Source organism: Malaya genurostris, chromosome 3 (assembly GCF_030247185.1).
Source record: "Malaya genurostris strain Urasoe2022 chromosome 3, Malgen_1.1, whole genome shotgun sequence".
Classification (NCBI taxonomy): Eukaryota; Metazoa; Arthropoda; class Insecta; order Diptera; family Culicidae; genus Malaya; species Malaya genurostris.
The window spans coordinates 225,391,741-225,412,300 of record NC_080572.1 but is presented as its reverse complement, the minus strand read 5'-3'; the positions used below and the strand labels follow the sequence as shown (position 1 = coordinate 225,412,300).

Genomic DNA, 20,560 nt, shown 5'->3' with positions numbered 1-20,560 from the left:
CGACGTGTACTTGTTTACAGTTTAAAAGTTCATCAGAAGTTCATCGTTCGAATGTAAAAATTGCAAGTCGCCTCACACTCAACAGATTCATACATAAATCGCTCCTTGATGCTGGAAACACATACAGGGCAATCTTTTTAGTTATTTTCACTGTGGATACCGTTTTTAACAGGAACTTTTTCGTCATTTTTTAATTTTTAACGTGCAGTCGCAAAACAAAACAAGTACACGGCAACTGTCAAAGATGAACTTGATTCATCGGCAGTTCATTTGTGTCCTCATCGTGCAAAATCTAATATTGTCAGTTATTTTTTGGTCTTAGCTCAATAGGCTTTACTTTCACCGAACTATCGATGATAGCCTCGCGGCACCGCAACACTGATATGTAAAGGTTCAACTATCCAAAAATTCTTAAAACTATTGTCTAACAGAGCAACAAAAAGACTGTGCTTAGCTGGTCTTGGGGTAAAATTATCCTCAAAAATCTTTGAAATAAGTTTCAGCAAAATCGGGCTCATTCGGTCCGATAATCGGACCGATGCGGTTCAATAAGTTCACTGGGACGGAGAGGAAATAATACACTGAAAATAATTTGAACGCTAGCGTCATGTGCAAAACATTTGAACTGTCACTCAGCGCTGCCAACCCACTTAGAAAAAAACGTTCAACGGTGGTCCTTCATTGGTCCAATACGTTGGATCATTGGTCCAATGAAAGTCCAATCAATCGTTCAACGGGAGGCCAACACGGGACCTTCGTTTGCCGATTTTGAAACAGACCGTTGAACCGAATGCCATTTTTTTCGTTCAACAAATCCGGCAGACAGAGGTCCATTGTTGAGCCATTTTTAACATGAGGAGTTGGAGCCCCGTTGGACTAGTTTTACTGCAGAATTTCTGAAGTTTTTTCAACTTATTTGTTTAAACTAACAATACATACCTGCACAATACTTCTACTTCACGTAGAATAACAACAAATTTTCTTTCTATGGAAAGGTAACACTTAATTTTCACACTATTTTAGCAAGAGAAATAACAAAAACAAACCGTTCCAGCAAATTGAACGAATATTTCGTTCAATATATCGTTCAACAAGCGCTCAAAAATCAACAAAATTGAACGGGCTGCTGAGAGGGAACTATACCGATTTCTCGGTATTTATACCGATTTTTGGACTCGATACAAGAATACAGATATGCTCTCTCAAAATACCGATATTTCAATTTTCATACAAATAAATACCGATTTTCAGTTTTTGTGTTGGATTCCATAGGGGTAAACCAGATCGAGTGACCTTTTTTTTTGGTCGCAAAATCAGTAGTTTCCGCACTAAATCGATGTTTGATTTTTCGAGAAAGATATTGTACCGATAGATTTTTCCGCCAAATACAGATTTTTGAAAAAAAAAAAAAAAGCAGTTGACAGCACTGCTATCACTACATGTAGAACACATGAAATTCATGAAAATATACACTCAACTCATAAAATGAGTCTAAAAACTGTTGATATTTAGTGTAAATCACATCAAAACGATAGGATATACCGTTAGCTCTGATAAGATAATAAATATTACATTGTTTTCCATATAGATTTCAATTGAAACACGGTTGAAAGAATCAAGTGTTTTGCACACACATTTGTGCTGTACTCATTTCCACTAGAAAAAGAAGTGTTCATCACATGTATTTGAAAAAGAAGTATTTATCACATCGATTTAATAGCAAAGCACATCACATCCAAAGGAAAAACACATCAAAGCTAAGTGAAAAATAATCCAATCTCGCATCTTAGAGAATTTGCACATGAAATCTCAAAACAAATCGCTTTGGGAATGTATTGAAATGAAAAAGCATATTGCAGTGTTATTTACATATGAATCGATTGTGCAAATTTCTATCAGTGTTCTAAGCTACCCAGTAAATTCGAACATCAGGCGCATCGTACACGAAAGCTTCTGATTACTTTTCGAACAAGATCAAAGCTAACATTGTGTATCGCTTGAAAAAAAAATGTTATACTCAGCGGACGGGATAAATCGAGGTTGGATTTCCAACCCCGAACATTGGGCCAGAATTTTGCTAGCCCTAAGGGACGAATGATCTTAAGGTTAAAGCCTCTATGATCAAAAGATAATAGAAGTCCGATATTTTTTATCAACCTAACGAGAAGACGTCGGCTCGAAAATGCCTCGTTTGGTGTCTCTTCGATCTTTTGCTCTAGCGATACACAATGAAAGCGTAAAGCTTTTCCAGGTTGACGCGATTGGTGCAAATGGTGCAGAATTGTCCGACGATGGGCCGATATCGTGCTCAATCACTCCGTTAATCAGGTAGATGATCGGACCGATGCGGGTCGAAAAAAACCACCGGGTACTTTCAAGTTTTTTTTTATGTCGCCATCAGCGCCCAGTTAACTCGTCTGAGATTTGATTCGGAATTCTATATGATTTCCAATGAACGTCCAATCAATCGTTCAAAATCTAGGTGTTACCTTCATATAGAAAGATGATTTGTTGTTATTCTACGTGAAGTAGAAGTATTGTACAGGTATGTAGTATAAGTTTAAAAAAATAAGTGGAAAAAATTCGGAAATTGTAAAACTAGTCCAACGGGGCTCCAATTCCTCATATTAAAAATGGCCAAACAATGGACCTCTGTCTGCTGGGTTTGTTGAACGAAAAAAATGGCATTCGGTTCAACGGTCTGTTTTAAAATCGGAAAACGAAGGTCCCGTGTTGGCCTCCCGTTGAACGATTGATTGGACGTTCATTGGACCAATGAAGGACCACCGTTGAACCAATGAAGGACCACCGTTGAACGTTTTTTCTAAAAGGGGACCAAGCAAACTGAACGAATATTTCGTGCAGTATGTCGTTCAGCAAGCACTCAACGGCCAACAAAATAGAACCGCTTGCTGAGAGGCGTACTTTTTTCAGTCATCTGAAACCGATATGTTTGCACCAGCCATTTGAAAATACACCGATTACGTTACGCCCCTCGCGATTCGGGCCCTAAACACTGCTTTGATACTCATCGCCAGGGATGCCAGGTTCACAGATTAATCTGTGTTTCACAGATTTTTAACTTTCTGTACAGATTTTTAAAATGGCACAGATTTTCACAGATTTTCACTGATTTTTGAAATCGATGACAGTTCAGCACCAAAAAAGTACAGAGCGGTTGAGTAAAAAGGTACAAAGCGGTGTTGGTAGTGAAACCTTTTTTTTTTTTGCTCGCCAAAATGATTCCGATCTGCTATTATGGTACTGGAAACGTGAACAGAACAGATTTTCACAGACAGGTTTTTGGCTTGATCACAGAAAAAATGACCTGGCATCCCTGCTCATCGCGAGTCTCAAGTTGTGAAAATTACCTCCACTTGATGTCACAAAACACTATCTGCTGTATTTTAGGTAAACTGATAAGTTATTGTAAGAGAATCGATCCGAACTCTAATTTGCATGCAATAAACAAGGTAAACGGCTGATGGTTGTCTTCTTAAGATGGACACTAGAACCTGAAATCAAAGTTTGTTCGTAACAAATTTAACAGAAACTATGTTTAATAAGCCAGATCTTGCATTTTCAAATACCGACATAGATTGATTTTTAAAATTTATAGGATTGTACCCAACAAAGGAACAAAGAAACAACTGCGAAGTCTAGTAAATCAGAAGGTAAAATTTCGCATTGGAATGTAGTTACGGCTTTACTTTAAGTCATGAATTTGCCACATTTAAACTTAAACAATCATTCACTTGTATATGAATTATTACGTATAACCTTTAAAACAATTTAAAACGTGCGAATCTAGGTTTGAGGAGTTATCGAACAGCGTCCAAGAATGTTTTAGAAAAGAAAGTTTCATAAACATTCGTTTCGAGTGATCGTGTAGATGCAGCCGTGTATCGGCTGCCAAGTCTGTTGAAGCAGAATGGTAAAATTTCACAAAAGGAATGTAATACTTTGCTTTGTATTTCTATACTAACTGATGAGATCTTTATACCAGCTCTTCCATATGAAATTTCGCATCGAATACATCAAATGTCTTTATGAATTGAATGTTAAGGTTATCGATTGGAATTGAAACGTATTTAATCTTTCGAAAATCACAAATAGTCTGTAAGAAAAATATGTTTGTTCTGAAAAAAATAAAATTTGCGCCTGGAGTCGTTGGATGCAATCATGTGCTGGAATCAAGCATTTTCTTCTGTTAAACGCAGCAAACTTTCTCGAATTCGATAAGCATTATCTTATTCCATTTCAGAGTTTGCCCGATTATTACTGTAAAATGATTGGTTCATTACTGTACGTTAAGGACAAAAGAGATGGTCCAAGGACACCAAGGCAGAGGAAAACCAACAGTGACGCCGCTGCAACAAACCTGGACATTCTGGTCATTTCCCGAACCCGAAGTAGACATAGATGAAAATTAATAGCATTTTATTTTTTGTTATTTTCTGAACACCGCTTGACTTACTTAGATACGCTTGACTTTCAGTGAACTATTGTGCATCTCGTATTACATACATTTTAGCTATATAATATGAGGATATTTCTAGTTATTACCAATTATACCGGCGAAATCTGTAATAAGCAAATTTATGGTGGTACACGTGAAACGAAGAAAGAATCGTGCTTAGTTTACAATGAGCAGTTCTTTAAATGATGATAGCTGCAAACCAAACAAGAGTGTATGAATAGTTAGCTTAGCGTTGTAATATTTATATTTTGTTTTTACCTTTTGTTTGTTTGATTGTTGTTGTTATAACCAAAACCATAATTGCAGCTAAATGCAATATAAATATCCCATAAGTTAAACTAATAAGAACAAATCAAGATTATCTAATTATAATCGTTAAAATATCATACCCATACAAACGAAACATGAGGTTATGTTTAAAAAATTTTGTACAAAAACTTTTTTTTCCATTTCTTCCAAAATATTTCTCATGACAATTCTGTACGACTAACCCACACATTACATCTGTCGCACTGATAGTTCATACTGGCCACATCTGTTTGTGAGTGAACTAGTTAAGTTCAGTTTTTCATTCAATTTTAACCTAAAATGGAGCAAATGTGGGAAAAGCATATACGTTTACTGCTACTAAAGTATAATTATATCAAAAAATAATGAATCTAACTCATAAGACACAAATACACCGGGTTATGTAACTCATACGACAAACAAGAAAATGTAACGGAAGTGCGCAGAGCAATAGAATGCTCCAGGCACCAACCGCACAATATTATTGAACGGAGTTTTTGTTCCTGAATTCCATCATTGTGATTGATGCTATTGTCCTGCTACTCGGTTCGTGAGCATTTGGTTCATGAGAAATTATCAGCAATGAATACGTGATGAATAAAAGTGAAAACGACTAGCTGATTCGAATGCTTTTTAATGTGACTGATCTGTCAATGTGGTTTACTTGTCAGCTGTCAATATTGTTTCCATTGTTTTAATATGACCAAAATGTATTCCACAAGACGAAATTTCTGTATCACGTCTTGATTAATGCAATATAACTCATACGAACTACAATAATTATCAACGAACATAAAAATTTGAAGCTTCAACTAGAAAAATCTATTTTATACGGTCACTATAATACATTTTATAAGTTTCATTCCTAATAAATGATTCAAATTCAAATGAAAAATTGATAGTGTATTGCATACACATTTTTTTGCACTTGGTCAGCTTCCCGATCACTAAAATAAAAATAACAGTCTTAAAATGCTTGTTACGCCTGATTATTTCTTGTGAACCATGTGTTTCACAAATCGAAAAGAGCAGCCTATACCCGCATACGCATGGCTGCCAGACGGCTGACTAAACGCTGCCAGCTGGAAAAATATAGCTGGCAGACATTCTGGTGACCGACTGCCTCACCGCTGGCAGTTATACAACTCAAACGATACAACCGTATCCACCAGGATTTTTCCACATTGAAATCTTTAACATTTTCAGCGAAGGTGAGAAGATGAAAACGCTCGGCTAACTTAGATACAGGTGACATTGTTTTGTCAAATAGGATTTGACAACCGTCACTGAATCAATTTTGGTAGCCGTCTGGTGGCCATGGCTGCCCAGGTAGCCAAAACGCTATGCGGGTACTTGCTATTAAATAATGCCTAAACATAACCTCACTGATAAAAAATATTTTAAATCCAAGTAAAATAAATGCATCGTTATTGTACTTCCAACTTTGACAAACACACATAAAACCAACTGTTTAGTACTCAAACACAAACAAGATTAACAGTAAACAAAGCAACAATTAGAGGAACTTGGCATCATGACATCAAATGCCAAAACTCCACCAAGAAATGCTAAACAAGTATGCAAACAGAAAAATGTGAACAAAACACTAAAATAATATTATATAAAGCTAGTTGCTGTTGATGAAAGAAGCAAAAGAATAAATAAAATAATATTCGTGATCGTTATTATTGAATAAAACTATATTTTCAGCTGATGATCGCTTTTTATAAACGCGTGTAGTTGAAAAAAATACTAACAGATGACGCCGGGCCTACACGATTGAAAAAAATCGCGGGTGCTCAAACAAATCGCAATCAAGAAAAAAATCGAATTGGGTTTCAAAACAATAATACATAAACAAACTGATTAAATTGACTGATTTTTAAGCGTGAAACAAGAGAATAAAATTTTTTAATGCGAGATGAAATATATTATCGAATGCAGTGAACAAGACATAATAAATGTCACTGGCATATTTTTAGAGAGATTGTTTTAACGAGCTTTTAAAATATTAACAAATACGTGAGTTTTACAAAAATATTAATCTGAACTCTTCAACATAAACCTATTTCTAGAAACCAAGCACTTCGAAACAGCATTGTCTGTTAAGCAGGCCATCACTGTCGTCAGTCTTGAATGGCATGATTTTACAACGCATTGCTTTGTCAGCGTGCGTTCCATATTTTTACAAAGATCTGCTAGAGTTCACCAGATATGCACTTCCGCGCTACCCACCCCTTGTAAGCGAAAACGTCCCAAGTGAAACAATCTCTGAAAAGATTAATCAGCCTGGGTAATTGCACTGAAAAACTTGATACATCCATAATAGGGTTTCAGATCTGATTCATCATTTCAATAAGATTGTTTTATCTCTTAATCTAGCATAAGAATTGAAGTATCTGAACAACCACCAAGTATAGGCAAATATATTAACCCATCCATACATTATGATATTACCATAACCTTGAGGTAACATACTATTCCGAGAGTTTTTAAGATACAGGGTGGCGCAAAAGACACCAGGCAAATATGAGCAAAACCGAACACGGCATCGAAAAGTAGAAGAATGACGGCTTATTTTCATCTAGTAGTTTAGTTTAATTATAATTCGTTTTTGAAGAATAAGTCGTACGTTACAACTATCCGTGAGTTAAAAAAACATTTTAAATCAAAGCCGAAAAAGCGGACTTTCCGGACACCAGAGAATGTTGAACGAAAGCACACAGGATGGAGCCACGTGCCATACCTCGAGAGAAACGTTGGCAGTGTTGAAAAAATACTTCCGCAAGCGAATCACTCCCAGAAAAACTGATTTTCCTTGAACGCCGCGATCGCCTGACTTACCGAGTTATAACTTCTATATATAGGGCTATTTAAAAAGTAAAGTTTACATCAACAATCCTAGGATTTTGTACGATCTGCGGGACAACATTCGGCGTTAAATTGCCAAAATTGATAACGACTCGTTAGAAAAAGTGGCCAATATTTTCTTAAAACGGCTCGAAAATTGCATATCAAGTAATGGATATTATTTGTCAAATATTGTTTTAAAAAAATAAACAGTTGTAAACCTTCATTCTTCTGCTTGTTATTGATGGTTAGTTTTTTTCGTTTAGCCCTTCGGAGCATTTGTCAGTTTACATAATAAATATGTCAGGCTCCTTTGCGCAACCCTGTACAGGTTCTCTTCAGGTTCCGAAATATGGAATCCTTTATAACACTTGTTGGTTACACGTTACAGTTTTTGAACATGTTTCAGAACATTACATGTAAAATTGGAATGTTTTGGAATAATCTGTCAGAATAAATCTGACAAAATGTCAGAATAATTTTATTATGAAAGTGTTCCAAAAATGTTTGAAATTGGTGATAATTTACCTCTCAGTAAAAGCTGCACAATCATCAATACGTCATCATCGACTATGTAGCTCCTGAGACTAGATGCGATAGAGATCTAAACGTTTCATGTTTTAATAATCAAATAAATGTTAAAAGACTATGAATGGTTAGAGTTTTAATTGTCACACTATGATCAATGTATTATGGCGGTAAATTCAATTATGAGTTCATAGTGCAATTACCAGTAATATAAAAAAACAGTTTGCGTATGTTAAACTATCATCTGAGTTTTTCCAACCAAGTTTCATTTTATCGCAAAATGTTATACTATTACCGTCCTATATGAAAACATAAAACATTTCCGTTTCGAGCCCCAGAGTAGACTTGAATGACTTGTGCAAAAAGACATACGATACACTTGTATTTTTTGGAAAAATTTTCGTGTCTGACTAAACGTGTATTACGTTTCTAGCTTCTATTAAATGTCTATTCAACACTACAAGCGCATTAAAGTATATCTAAATAAAAAAAGCTACGTTTACGGAATGCAGCAAATTTAGTAGTGTACTGAACAATGTTATCTAAGAAACCATATTTACATTATTATGAAACTTCTTTCGATGCCTACAAATCAGCAAATGTAAAACTTGGCACAAATTCCTTTGGTTGGTTACCTTTAAATACTGGCTTCGAATGAATCGAACGTATTCCTTGGCGTTAGATACAACAAATCACCGCAAGATTCCGCCTGTACGATGATCCCAAAACTAAACCCAAAACGAACGTCATCCAAAATCTAAAACATAATAATATTGTGGCCTTTTTTATCAGTCGATGCAACACTGAATCAAGCCAAGCTGCACAGGAACAAAAAAAAAAAAAGAAACATATATTATCAAATTATATTATATTATCGCAGCGTTTTCGCCGGATAAGTTTCGTTGAATCCATTTTTATGCGATTTTAATAGAAGTGTGCATACTGATTGAATGATTATTGTCGGTTTCAGTAATGATAATTTCTCGAACTAATATGAAAATACACACTTGTTGTCGACACCTATTTTGAGAAATAAATCAAAACTTATTTAGCAAATGATATGCTTTTTTTGCAAGAGAACATTAAAAGAAGCAAAACAAACATAACATATAAACATAATATTTAAAATATTGGTTACAGCAGTTACTGTTGAAAATTGCAAACATGAAAAAGAGAAACAATAAGTAAAAAATGTCACCAAACTGTTTTCTCTATATGCACACAAATGCAGTGCTATCGCATAGAATAACTCTGTGGATACATCGCGGAACAGTAACACATGAAGTCCAAATGAGAGGAACAGTCATAAATAAATAAAGTTATTTTGAACGTTATTGCTGTTTCATTATATCCGAAAAAGAATACAAACCCGTCAGAATGAAAAAAAATGTGTTCACATGATAAATACGGTAAGTGCTACTTGGAACTGTCCAACACTGAAATCGATGCGAATGGTTTACACGTGTAACTTTAGCCAACTTGAAAATAAAAGATAGAAGGTCCGAGTGCCCTCGTAGCAACTTGAAAATACAGAACAAGTTCCGTCTGAACTTTTCATCTAAACTTTTGGCACAGACTAACAGACATGACACTATAAGTAAATTATTATAAAAATGAACTGCGCGAACTATTTACTATCGGTACACCCCTTGTGTTATGTAAAAGTTTTTTTACTAGTTGGTTCCCCCTGGCTTGTCAACACCGATCAGCTGCCTGCAGGGATGCCTGATTTCATCAGACTTTGTGCAATATTTGAAAATTAATCGTTGCAATAAATTATGGGGTTACATTGATAATATATTCAACTTTTTTAACGATGTTGGAAAGTAACCATTTATTTTTCTCAACGTTGTTCATCTAGACTATTTTTGATTGTGTTGGTAATTTTCACCCGAAATAAAATGGCGGCCGACAAGAAGTAGGTAAATATCATAACAAAACATTCGATTCGGTTCGATTTTATATTGCGTTGGAAGAGGAGAAGTAGGCACAATTCTGTTTTTAGTTTTGGCAATATGTATTAAATCTGTATCATGCATAAAATTTGCATGGACGTATACAAATCAATACATTACAAATAATTCTGTATGAATGGCAACTCTGTTGGTAAATGATAAAAATGAACACAGTCTAGATGCCAGACTAGATGTTTTGATAGGGTAACGTGGCGCCATCATGTCATATGCGAGTACTGTCCCAACTAAAGGGATATTCGAAATGACCGCTAAAATGATTGAAGAATCCAATTAAAGTGTCCTGTCTGTTAGTCTGTGCTTTTGGTTACTTGGAATCTTTCATCATATTTTGGTGTATTTTCGCTTATTGAAACGTAATTTGAGCGCTTTCGAATTATTTTGTTTTTTTTAATCACTTAGTATGAGATAACCATATTCCTTTTTAAACAGTATACCCCATAATGAGACTTCTTTTTAACGCACGCCTTATTCATATATCCATGGTATTCAAAGACTTGTTTTTCCTCCGATATAGCTTCTTAGAGCCGAAGCGAAGATATTATATTCAATTTTATAACAATTCGTACATTGAAAATCGAGAAATTTGCAAATTATTATTAATTAATTATTTAATTAGTGAAATGAATTCTTAATTTAGTTATGAAGTCAAGAAACAATCAAACCGCATTGTAAAATCCAGAAAACTCTTCTACGATCGCTGCGCTGCTCAATAGACGAGCTTCGAACCAAAGATAAACTCAAAATAGGTTGGTCTATGCTTTTTCATGTGCCATTCAAATAGGCCTCTCGATAAAGTCGGTTCACCGTCAGTTCCAGTTCAATTATTATTTGAAACAAAAAAACAAGCGGTAAATCGCTACATGCGTCGTAACTGTGGTATCCTGAATTATGTGATATCCACATTGAGTATGATTGGGTTAGCGTGTAGCAGTGGGTGAGAGTGTGGAACAACGGTGGCGTGCGTTGAGTCAAAGGTCGTGTCAAAAATATAAGTGGATATCTACGGAAAGGAGAATATCACATTGGCGATCCTGCGATGATAAACTGAACTGTAGAATCTTAAATTCATTTTCATCGTAAGTATGATTAAGACGATTTACAAACGACGAGAAAGCTGAAAAAAAGAAAGAACGATGGTAAGCTTTTTTTCAAGTGTTGCCAGAAATGCGCAATGAGTGAACCAAGTTTAGCTCATGGCAAATAAAATTAAAAATAATCAGCAAAAAAACAAAAAAACGATAAGAGATGCGTTGGGTTAAGCAAATAGCCAACATGGAGTACATTGCACCGAGTAAAACTCATGGTCAATGTTGAATAGTAAACAAAAAAACAAATTGTTGCGTAGGGTTAAGCCCATGGCCGATGCGAAGCACATTGCACCGAGTTAAGCTCATGGTCAATGTTTGGAAATGAATAGAATCATAGTTGCGTCGGGTTAAGCCCATGGCCAACATAAAGATCATTAAACCAAGTTTAGCTCATGGTCAATATTAAAAGAAAAAAAAAGATTAACTGTTGCGTTGGGTTAAGCCCATGACCAACATGAAGTATATTGCACCGAGTTAAGCTCATGGTCGATATTGAATAATTATAAGAGAAACTGTTGCGTCGGGTAGAGCCCATGGCCAACATGCAGTTCATTGCACCGAGTTAAACTCATGGTCAATATTGGAAAATTCAAATCACAAAGAATTAAGTTCAACTCAGAGTTCAGAAACGTGCGAAACAGGACAAAAGCAAAAAAACTGTCAACACTGCTTTGTTAAACATATGGTTGATTGAAATGTGAACGAGATAGAGTAGCAGCTGATGTCCTTTGGATAACTTTCGGTACCGAAAAACACACATGTTTATTCCGTATACAAATAAAGTAGTATAAACTGCTTCCGTATACGTTACATACACGTAAAATTTATAAATTGATTAGAATATGGCAACAGTGATTTGGTTTTCGAAGCGTGGCCGTGCTGGTGTTCAGTTATGCGAGTGTCTAGTGTTATGGAGTGCTTGCGGATTCAAGTAGCGTGTGCGAACGAGTTTCACCCGCTGGTATTCGCACTCGTTCTTATGTTTGGTGCAATTTATCGAGAGGAGCGCAGGACGGTTGCTGTTTTCATTCGGTGCTTCTAGAGCATGTACATAAGCTGTTTGTGCGCGGTGGTGCCATTTTCATATATATTATGGACAACCACAGATTCTATAATCCAATATGCTACACATATTTTGTTCTGAAGTGTCGAGTTTTCTGCAGAAATTTTTGAATTGTTTTTTTTCTGGTAAAGCAGGAAGGGGTTGAAGGATTGAAGTATAAATGGAGGCAGATGTTGAAGACTGGCATTGACAGCTTATAAGACAGATAACCGCGGTTAGCATCAATCAAAACTACGCTTAGGTCTCTGTAGGTGGACTACAAATATATCTCGGTAATTACAATTGTTAATAACTGATATTTATTAATACTGTTGTTGATGGGGAGGATGTGGTATCCTGAATTATGTGATATCCACATTAAGTATGATTGGGTTAGCGTGTAGCAGTGGGTGAGAGTGCGGAACAACGGTGGCGTGCGTTGAGTCAAAGGCCGCGAACGGGTGCCTAGAATATAAGTGTATATATGCGGAAAGGAGAATATCACAGTAACCATGACAATGTTTGTTTATGTAGAATTAATCTTAAGTTGCAATGTGAAAGAAATCACGGTATGTTGCTGCATATCGAGTGGATCTTGAAACAAAAAGCAAAAATCAATTAGAATTATTACTAAGAATCTATTTAATTTGTTATACTTTTATCTAATGAGGCATGAGGGTGAATGGAAGTAACAAATTTTTATGCGATATGTTACATACGTTAACTTTCTTCCAAACGTGTATTGTTGCTATGAAATTTTACCATCGTTCTCCGATATTTATCGATGCTTATTAACGAAGGTTGCATTATTACTTACTTACTTATTACTACTTGGTTCACGGTTACTGATCAGTGATGGCTTCTAAATTTTCATCCATTATAAAAATCGCCAAACGAAAATTTTTCAACTTCTTTGTATAGACAAAAACTAATCGTACGATATGCGTCAAAATTTGACAGAATGTGAATAAAAGTGTTACCTTCGTTGAGAGAATAAAAGTTTACCGATTGGACAAGCGCGGGAATTTTAAAATGAAAAATCCGGTTCTTTTTTGATCATAAGGTACACAGCAGATAGTCATTATAGATCTAAGTATAGTTACGTTGAACTATTTAGGGGCTGTCCATAAAAGACGTCACGCCGCAAGGGGGAGGGGGGTGTTTCATAAAACGTGACCTTTTGTGACAGGGCGGAGGGGGGGAGGTTTTTGAAATGTGACGTCCAATATTTTCAATGAGCGCATTTTTGAAATACCTAATTATATTACTGCTTTGCCCTATTTCCTGAAAAAATCTCCTCAATAAACGTTTACATTCTATAGGAAAACGTGTATTTGTTGATGTAAAAGCTTCTTCTTGTAAATGCGGAAATGAATGATGCAGGAAATCATTTCTGTTGTGATCAGCAAAAGTGCACGGAGGAGCGAGTAAATTAGCGAAATTAATAAATTTTGCCTAATATTAGTAAAAAAGAAAAAGATGCCTTCAAACAGTTTAACTAAAGTTATGCACTGACAATTTTTTCAGTAATTTGATTTTCTAGCAATGATAATAGTATATCATAAGAATTTCTCTTATCTGATTCTGATGCAGTTCATTCAATGCAGTTTATTAAATTATACTTAATTTGAAAAAGGGCGGGAGATCAACGATTTCAGACGTAGAACATGTCATGTCTTATCTTGATCATATGTGATTTTACTCCATCAACATAAAAGCTTATCGAATCATCCAATGATTGAACTTTCACTGATCAACTAATAATGAAAAGCTTCTCCGGCAGTGATCTCGTTTTGATGAGGTTTTGGTCTTTATTTTCTCAGCCCTGTATGCTACACTAAGGAAATATTACTCTTTACCTAAAACAATAATAGATCTGTGTAGCTCTAGGAGAAATAAAACAGATGATTTAAATGTTTCATCAATTCCAATCAAATACTTTTGTTAATTTATATAATTGATATTAATAAAATAATTCCGGCGATTTTGTAGATTTATGGATATTTTTTAATCTAATGACAGCATGTAATAAATCGATTTTTCCCTCATATTTGTATGGTTTGTCATACATATTGAGAATTTATTGAGATGAATTTTATTTATCTTGAATTCGTGACACGTGACATAGGGGGGATGGGGGGTCTTTGCTTCTGTGACAATTTGTGACAAAGGGGGGATGGGGAGTCAAAAATCGTCAAAAAAGCGTGACGTCTTTTATGGACAGCCCCTTAACAAACATCCATGAATATTGAATGTCTGGAAGTGAAAATGTCTGGAAGTCATTTTTAATATGTTCGAACACCAGCAAGCCTTAACGAAGACTTCTATCCGATTAAACTAAATGTTAATTCCACTCGAGGCAGTTTGTTTTGTTTACATTTCCCAAGTCTCCAACTGTTATTTAATATCAATAATCTATCAACTTGTGTTGCCAGTATCAATAGTTTTTTAGGCGATTTCGTTTTGACATTACCAGTTACTGAGGGGTAGTTAAACTTGCGATACAGTTTCGATAGACGAGTAGCAGGCCGTGTCGTCGATAAAACTTATTATAAAAGAAAATTGTCGATCAGCTGAAAAAAAATTCTTGTATAAAACAGCGCCGCTTTTACGTTATCACGGGCCCAGGGCAAAATTTATTTGTGTGCTCCTAACAAACTGAATAACCTTTTGTTTTTCCTCGGTGGGTCTAGTCAAGGCCCCCATGAAACCGTGGGCCCGGGGACACGTTGCTACACAGCCCCTCTGTAAAAGCGGATCAGTGATTGCTAGTCATAACAGTAAACGAGAAAGAAAAGTTTACTCTTTCGCCTGGTGCGAACATTAATACTCTATTTGCAAAGGTTCACCTGCGGTTCCTCTTTATAGTTAAAGTTGACAGATGGTTTATTCGCCGTTATCAGTAATAACGCGACATACTTTATGATCAAAAAAGAACCGGAATATATACATCGAGTTATCTGACCACACTGTAATCAATACGTAACTCAACCAGTATAAGTATTTTTTTCAGCAAGGATAAGGAATAAAAACAAAATGGCGAATAAATGAAAAGGCAATTATCAGGTCTTGCATCATCAGTTAATGATACTTTTAAATTACCTATTCAAGGGTAATATCAGTTTACGGTGCATAAGTTGAATAAAAAACGTGAGCCCCTCGTGCATCAAAGCAAACAGCGCGAAACAGCCAGAAAACTTGTTTCAACTGTGGCAAACAAACTTGTCCATTCAAGTAAAACCGAAACCATAAGGTGGTAATGTTTTGTTTTGTTGTTAAGTTTTGTTGCGTATTTCGTTGAAAACAGTTGTTAGCAGGTGTTTTTTTATGTTACTTCGCGATCACTTCAACCTTTCCTAAGAAAAACCTACCATGGATTGTCAGGTGAGGTAATGCCCAGCTACCGACGATACAAAAGAAAACTAAACATTTCTCTAATCAGATGTTCCTCATTGTTGGTGACGATCGACACCGGCTCAAGGAAGGCATTACACTTATTGGATCGGAAGAAAACGATCGGTACAGTGTTATCCATGTACAAGATGGGGTGAGTAGTATGATTTCACTTTAAATTCTAGTTTGTTGTTTCCGGAAATTCGACGAAGATGTAAACAAATCGTCAACACCTTAAGTACATAAGTGATTATTATAGCAAAAACCGCTGTAAAATAATCGATCATTTACTAATTCATCCGTACAATGAAAGCCTCTTTTTATTACCGTACGTTTATATCGTCCGTGTTACGAATTGAATTAATATTATGTCATCCTACCAACCGCTTAATAGTATTCATGTCTTTGTCAATGAATCTTCTTAGAATTTCTTACGGTTTTGACCCTTATCCATGTCTCAAGCGCTACGAATGATTATTACTTAAATGTTCGTAAATTAACATATAAATGTTAATATATATAAGCTTTACTTATACTTATCTTACTAAAGTACTCTAATTGTTTCTATCTTCGTGAACGTTACGAGTCTATGTCGCAATGTTAGAGAAAAAATATGGTCCTTTCAAACCACCCCGATCCGAGAGGATGCCGGATAAACAAAGTCACCGAAATGTCAGCACCGGCACCAAACAGGATCGGAAATGTTTGAAGATTCTTTTATGTATTCAAACGGGACAGGCTGATGCTATACAGGAATAGCAGTCTCTGAGGAATATAGATCAATAAAGAAATAACTACGTGTTTTCGTGTCCAGTAACCAAAACGTTCTGCTCCAGTTTTATTACTCTCATACCTTCGACCCTTTATTCTTACACTCGATCACTCATTCGTTTAACGAGAGGGTTCATGCATTTTACCGAACGTATTTTAAATCGAATCATATAGTATCGTATACTACAGTCCTTCCTTCTCAAGAACTGTTTTACATATTATTAAACAAGTTGGAAATACTTTTTCAATCGATTATACCTCAAAAGTAATTCATGATCAAAATATTTACAAATCGATTGCATTACATGCATAAGTTTTCATTAATCAATTAAACATTTTTCTTGACAATTCGAGCCCGACTCCTGGTCATAATCAGGCTATCGCTCGTTTTTCGATATTTCATTTGACTGGGGTTTTGATCGCCTATATCTTCTGAGAATCCTAAAAATGGTCCTTCCTCGACGTCAGATCCCGTACAGCCCCGAAATTCTTCCGACTCTGCACGACTGCGTTTCCTTTGATTGACTTCCGGGAGTAAAACCATCGAGCTTCGAATCGGAGAATGAGCCAGCTTCAATTGGTTTCTGTGGGCCATGATCGTAGAGCTGTGAAGTATAATTTGAAATGTATTTTTAGAGAGCTGTTTGATGAACTTCGCCTCGATCCATCTTTGAGGATCGGTTTTCTTATAGTTTTTGTAATAAATTTTATCACCTGCAACTAGTTTTTTAAATGGGTCTGTTTGAGGAAATTGTGGCGTTGGCGAATTTACGAGACTAGAATTTTCTAAAAATTGCTTATGTTGTTTCTTTGGATGAATCAAATCAATTAAAACTTTTGGTTGAAAGGATAAAATTTTGTGTGATGGTGGAGTCCCTTCTTTAGTAGCAATTTGGTTACGATAGCTGATAAGAAAATAGTTTATTTTACTCGTTAAATCTAACTGTCGCAATTGAGGATCCAGCAAAAACTTTTTAAAAGAATCTTTTACTACTCTTACTAGACGCTCTGCTTGACCGTTACTGCTTGGATTGTAAGGAGGGCTTTTCATTACCCTCACACCATGTTTTTCTAAAAATACAACAAATTCTTTGGAATTGAAGGGAGGACCTCCATCTGTAACCATCACATCAGGAAGGCCGAACCTAGCAAAAAGAGTCGTGAGTGATTACTCGTTTTGCGTCTGTTCCGTGTAGCATAACCTCTACTTCTACCCATTTTGAGTTACTGTCGACGACTAAAAGAAAAGTTTTTCCATCGAAATGAAAGAAATCTGCATGCAAACGACTGAAAGGCCTTGACGTTGGCAACCATTGACCATGGTCAGATTTTGAAGAACCCGTTCCCATTTTGATACCTGCCTCGCACATCTTTACAAAATTCTCTATATCAGAACTAATTCCTGGCCAGAAAACTTTATTACGTGCTAACTGTTTCATCTTGACAATGCCGATATGATTTGCATGCAAGAGCGTGAGCACATTTCCCTTCAATATTGATGGAATTATTACTCTATCTTGGTAAAGAAGGCAATTTTGTACCACTTCAAGATCTGCCCTGATTGAGAAAAAATTCTTAACCGAACTATCCGGATTTTTAGGCCATTCAGTTTCTACAAATTGTATCACTTTATTTAAGTATGGATCTTTTTCAGATTCTCTAGCAATTAAGTAATAATCCAACGGAAATACCTCTGAGAAGTTTAAGCTGTTTATTTTCCCGATATCCAGGCTTTTGGGAACAGGTTGTTTTAATGGAAATCGCGAGCAGAAATCCGCGTTTCCCATATCTCTTGATGCTCTGTAGGCTATTTCAAAGTCGTAGATTGATAACTCCATGGTGTATCTCTGAAGTCTAGTTACAAATAGCGAATTGTTACCAGATTTGCCAAATATTCCCACCAAAGGTTTATGATCAGTGTACACCTTAAACCTTTGGCCAAAAAGAAATTTATGAAATTTCTTCACTGTACAAACTAACGCCAATGCTTCTAAGTGAAGGATAGGGTATCGTTTTTGAGCAGAATTTAGCGAAAATGATGTGAAACAAATAGGTCTTTCTAATCCATTAATTTCATGGGCTAGAACACCTCCTAATCCGCTTGAACTAGCATCCGAGACAACAATTAACGGCTTACTAGGGTCGTAGAATTCCAGTATATCTGCGTTTAATAAAGCATTTTTGCTAGCCTGAAATGCCTTCTCGCATTCCTCTGTCCAATCAAAAACTGTATTATTTGCTAGAAGAGCGTATAAGCATTTTAATTTTGTAGATAAATTAGGGACAAATTTATTGTAAAAATTTATCAACCCAAGAAATGCTCTCAGCTGAGTTACGTTTGTCGGAGGTTCAGCTTGACTAATCGTCGAAACTTTTTCAGGAGAAGGTGAAAGTCCCTTATCAGTTACCAAGTGTCCTAGATATGGTAATTGTGTAACGAAAAATTTGCATTTTTTTAAATTCACTTTTATGTTTGCTTTGAAAAGTCGTTCAAGCACTGAATCTAACGTTTTTGTGCATTTTTCAAAATTTTCAGATGCAATGAGGACATCATCTAAATAGCAGTTTACACCTTCTAGTCCGTGTAACACCTTGTCCATAATTTGCTGAAAAATTGCCGCAGAGCTTGATGCCCCTTGCGGAAGTCGATTGTAGATGAATAACCCTTTTACTGTGTTGATAACCGTGTACTTTTTGGAGCGCTCAGATAAAGGAACTTGTGTATATGCTCCTGCTAGGTCCAGGCAACAAAATATTTTGCAGCCCGCCAAGGAAGCGAATATGTCCTGTGCTAGTGGTAGAGGATATGTATTAGGTACTAATGCTTTATTTATAGAGACCTTGCAATCTATTACTAAACGTATATTTTGATCCCGTTTAACTACCACTATTACAGGTGACGCCCATTCACTAGCCTTTATAGGTGTGATTACCTTTTGTTGTTCCAGTATATCCAAATGTTCCATAAGCTTGTCTTTCAATTTGTAGGGTACCGTGTATGCCTTCTTAAAAATGGGTTGTTGATATTTCAGGATCAGCTCTCCCTCATAGCCTATGATAGGTTCTGAAAAATCCTTGTCGAAAATTTTCTTGTATTTTAATTTCATATTATCAACCACGTCATCTATACTTTTATTGAATTTCAAATTATTTATTAACGCTGTGTTCAAAAACCCAGATCTCCAACCAGAAAAGAAACAATCCAGCCACGATCGTCCAATCAGAGGAACAAAGCTGTTGCCACATTTCAACACAATCAAGTTTTGTTGCATTTTTAACCCATTTAACTCTACTTGCACAGAAATTTCCCCCAGAATCCTCAATCGAGCACCATCAACAACAATAAGCTGTCTACCAGAGCTACGTATTGAAATTGATTTGAAAAATTTCCTATAATCGGTCTCACTGATCACGGAAACAGCTGACCCAGAATCAACTTCCATCACCAAAAAACTGTCCTCTATCTTTGCCTTAATCATGCACGGCTCATTCAATTTGTTTACGGCTGAAATCATTAGGCATTCAACATCATCAGTTTCTTCCCCTGAGTCTTCATGCACACCTCTTTTAAAATCGTAGCTCGTATCATTATTAACCTTTTCTATGTGATTCACCAAATTTCGATTTCTCAAACTGTAACAGTCTCTCCGCAAATGACCTCGCTTTTTGCAATAATTACAAATTGCATTAGCATACGCATTACGTCTTCTGATTTCCGATGGAGATCTATCACGGAATGTAACTCGCCTGTCATTCCAATTTCCGCTTCTACCTCTGTATGGTTTGTCTCGTCCATAGTCTTTACCACTATCATTAATTTTTCCACCTAATCTATTCTTAACTGAGAACACTTCATCATTTCGATGATCACTATTACTTATTGCTTTGGTCTGTTTATTAGCTACTTCACTACTGAGTATTTTTTTTTCTATGGCTTCTAGTGATAGAGTATCCGACATAAGTAAGGTTTTTTGCAACTCCCGATCATGTAGCCCCATTATTAAACGATCTCTAATGGCAGTTTCCTTAAATTCTTGAAAATTGCACAGCTCTGCCTGAAGTTTTATAGACAATATATAACTTTCGGCGGATTCGTCTAATTTTTGAAATCTGTTGTAAAAATAAAATCTCTGCATCATATCAG

General features: G+C 35.9%; 2 protein-coding genes across 6 annotated transcripts in view; both read left to right on the top strand.

The window, feature by feature from the left end:
- The window catches only part of LOC131438010 (calcium-binding protein E63-1), a 202,747-nt gene extending 193,267 nt beyond the window's left edge, over positions 1-9,480 (top strand). Inside the window, exon 9 of the mRNA XM_058607751.1 lies at positions 4,265-9,480. Within this exon, the coding sequence (XP_058463734.1) occupies positions 4,265-4,287 (23 nt within the window). The 3' untranslated portion in view covers positions 4,288-9,480. The remainder of the gene's footprint in view (positions 1-4,264) is intronic.
- A 5,966-nt stretch (positions 9,481-15,446) lies between these two features.
- LOC131434402 (uncharacterized protein DDB_G0284459-like) overlaps positions 15,447-20,560 on the top strand; it is a 35,096-nt gene continuing 29,982 nt past the window's right edge. The window contains exons 1-2 of one of the 5 annotated variants that reach the window (XM_058601074.1): positions 15,447-15,636; positions 15,695-15,799. In XM_058601074.1, coding sequence (XP_058457057.1) covers positions 15,625-15,636; positions 15,695-15,799 — 117 coding nt within the window. In that variant the 5' untranslated portion in view covers positions 15,447-15,624. Of the gene's footprint in view, positions 15,642-15,694; positions 15,800-18,952; positions 19,232-20,560 lie in introns of those variants that run through there. The other 4 variants (XM_058601069.1, XM_058601070.1, XM_058601073.1 and 1 more) reach the window with 4 other exon arrangements.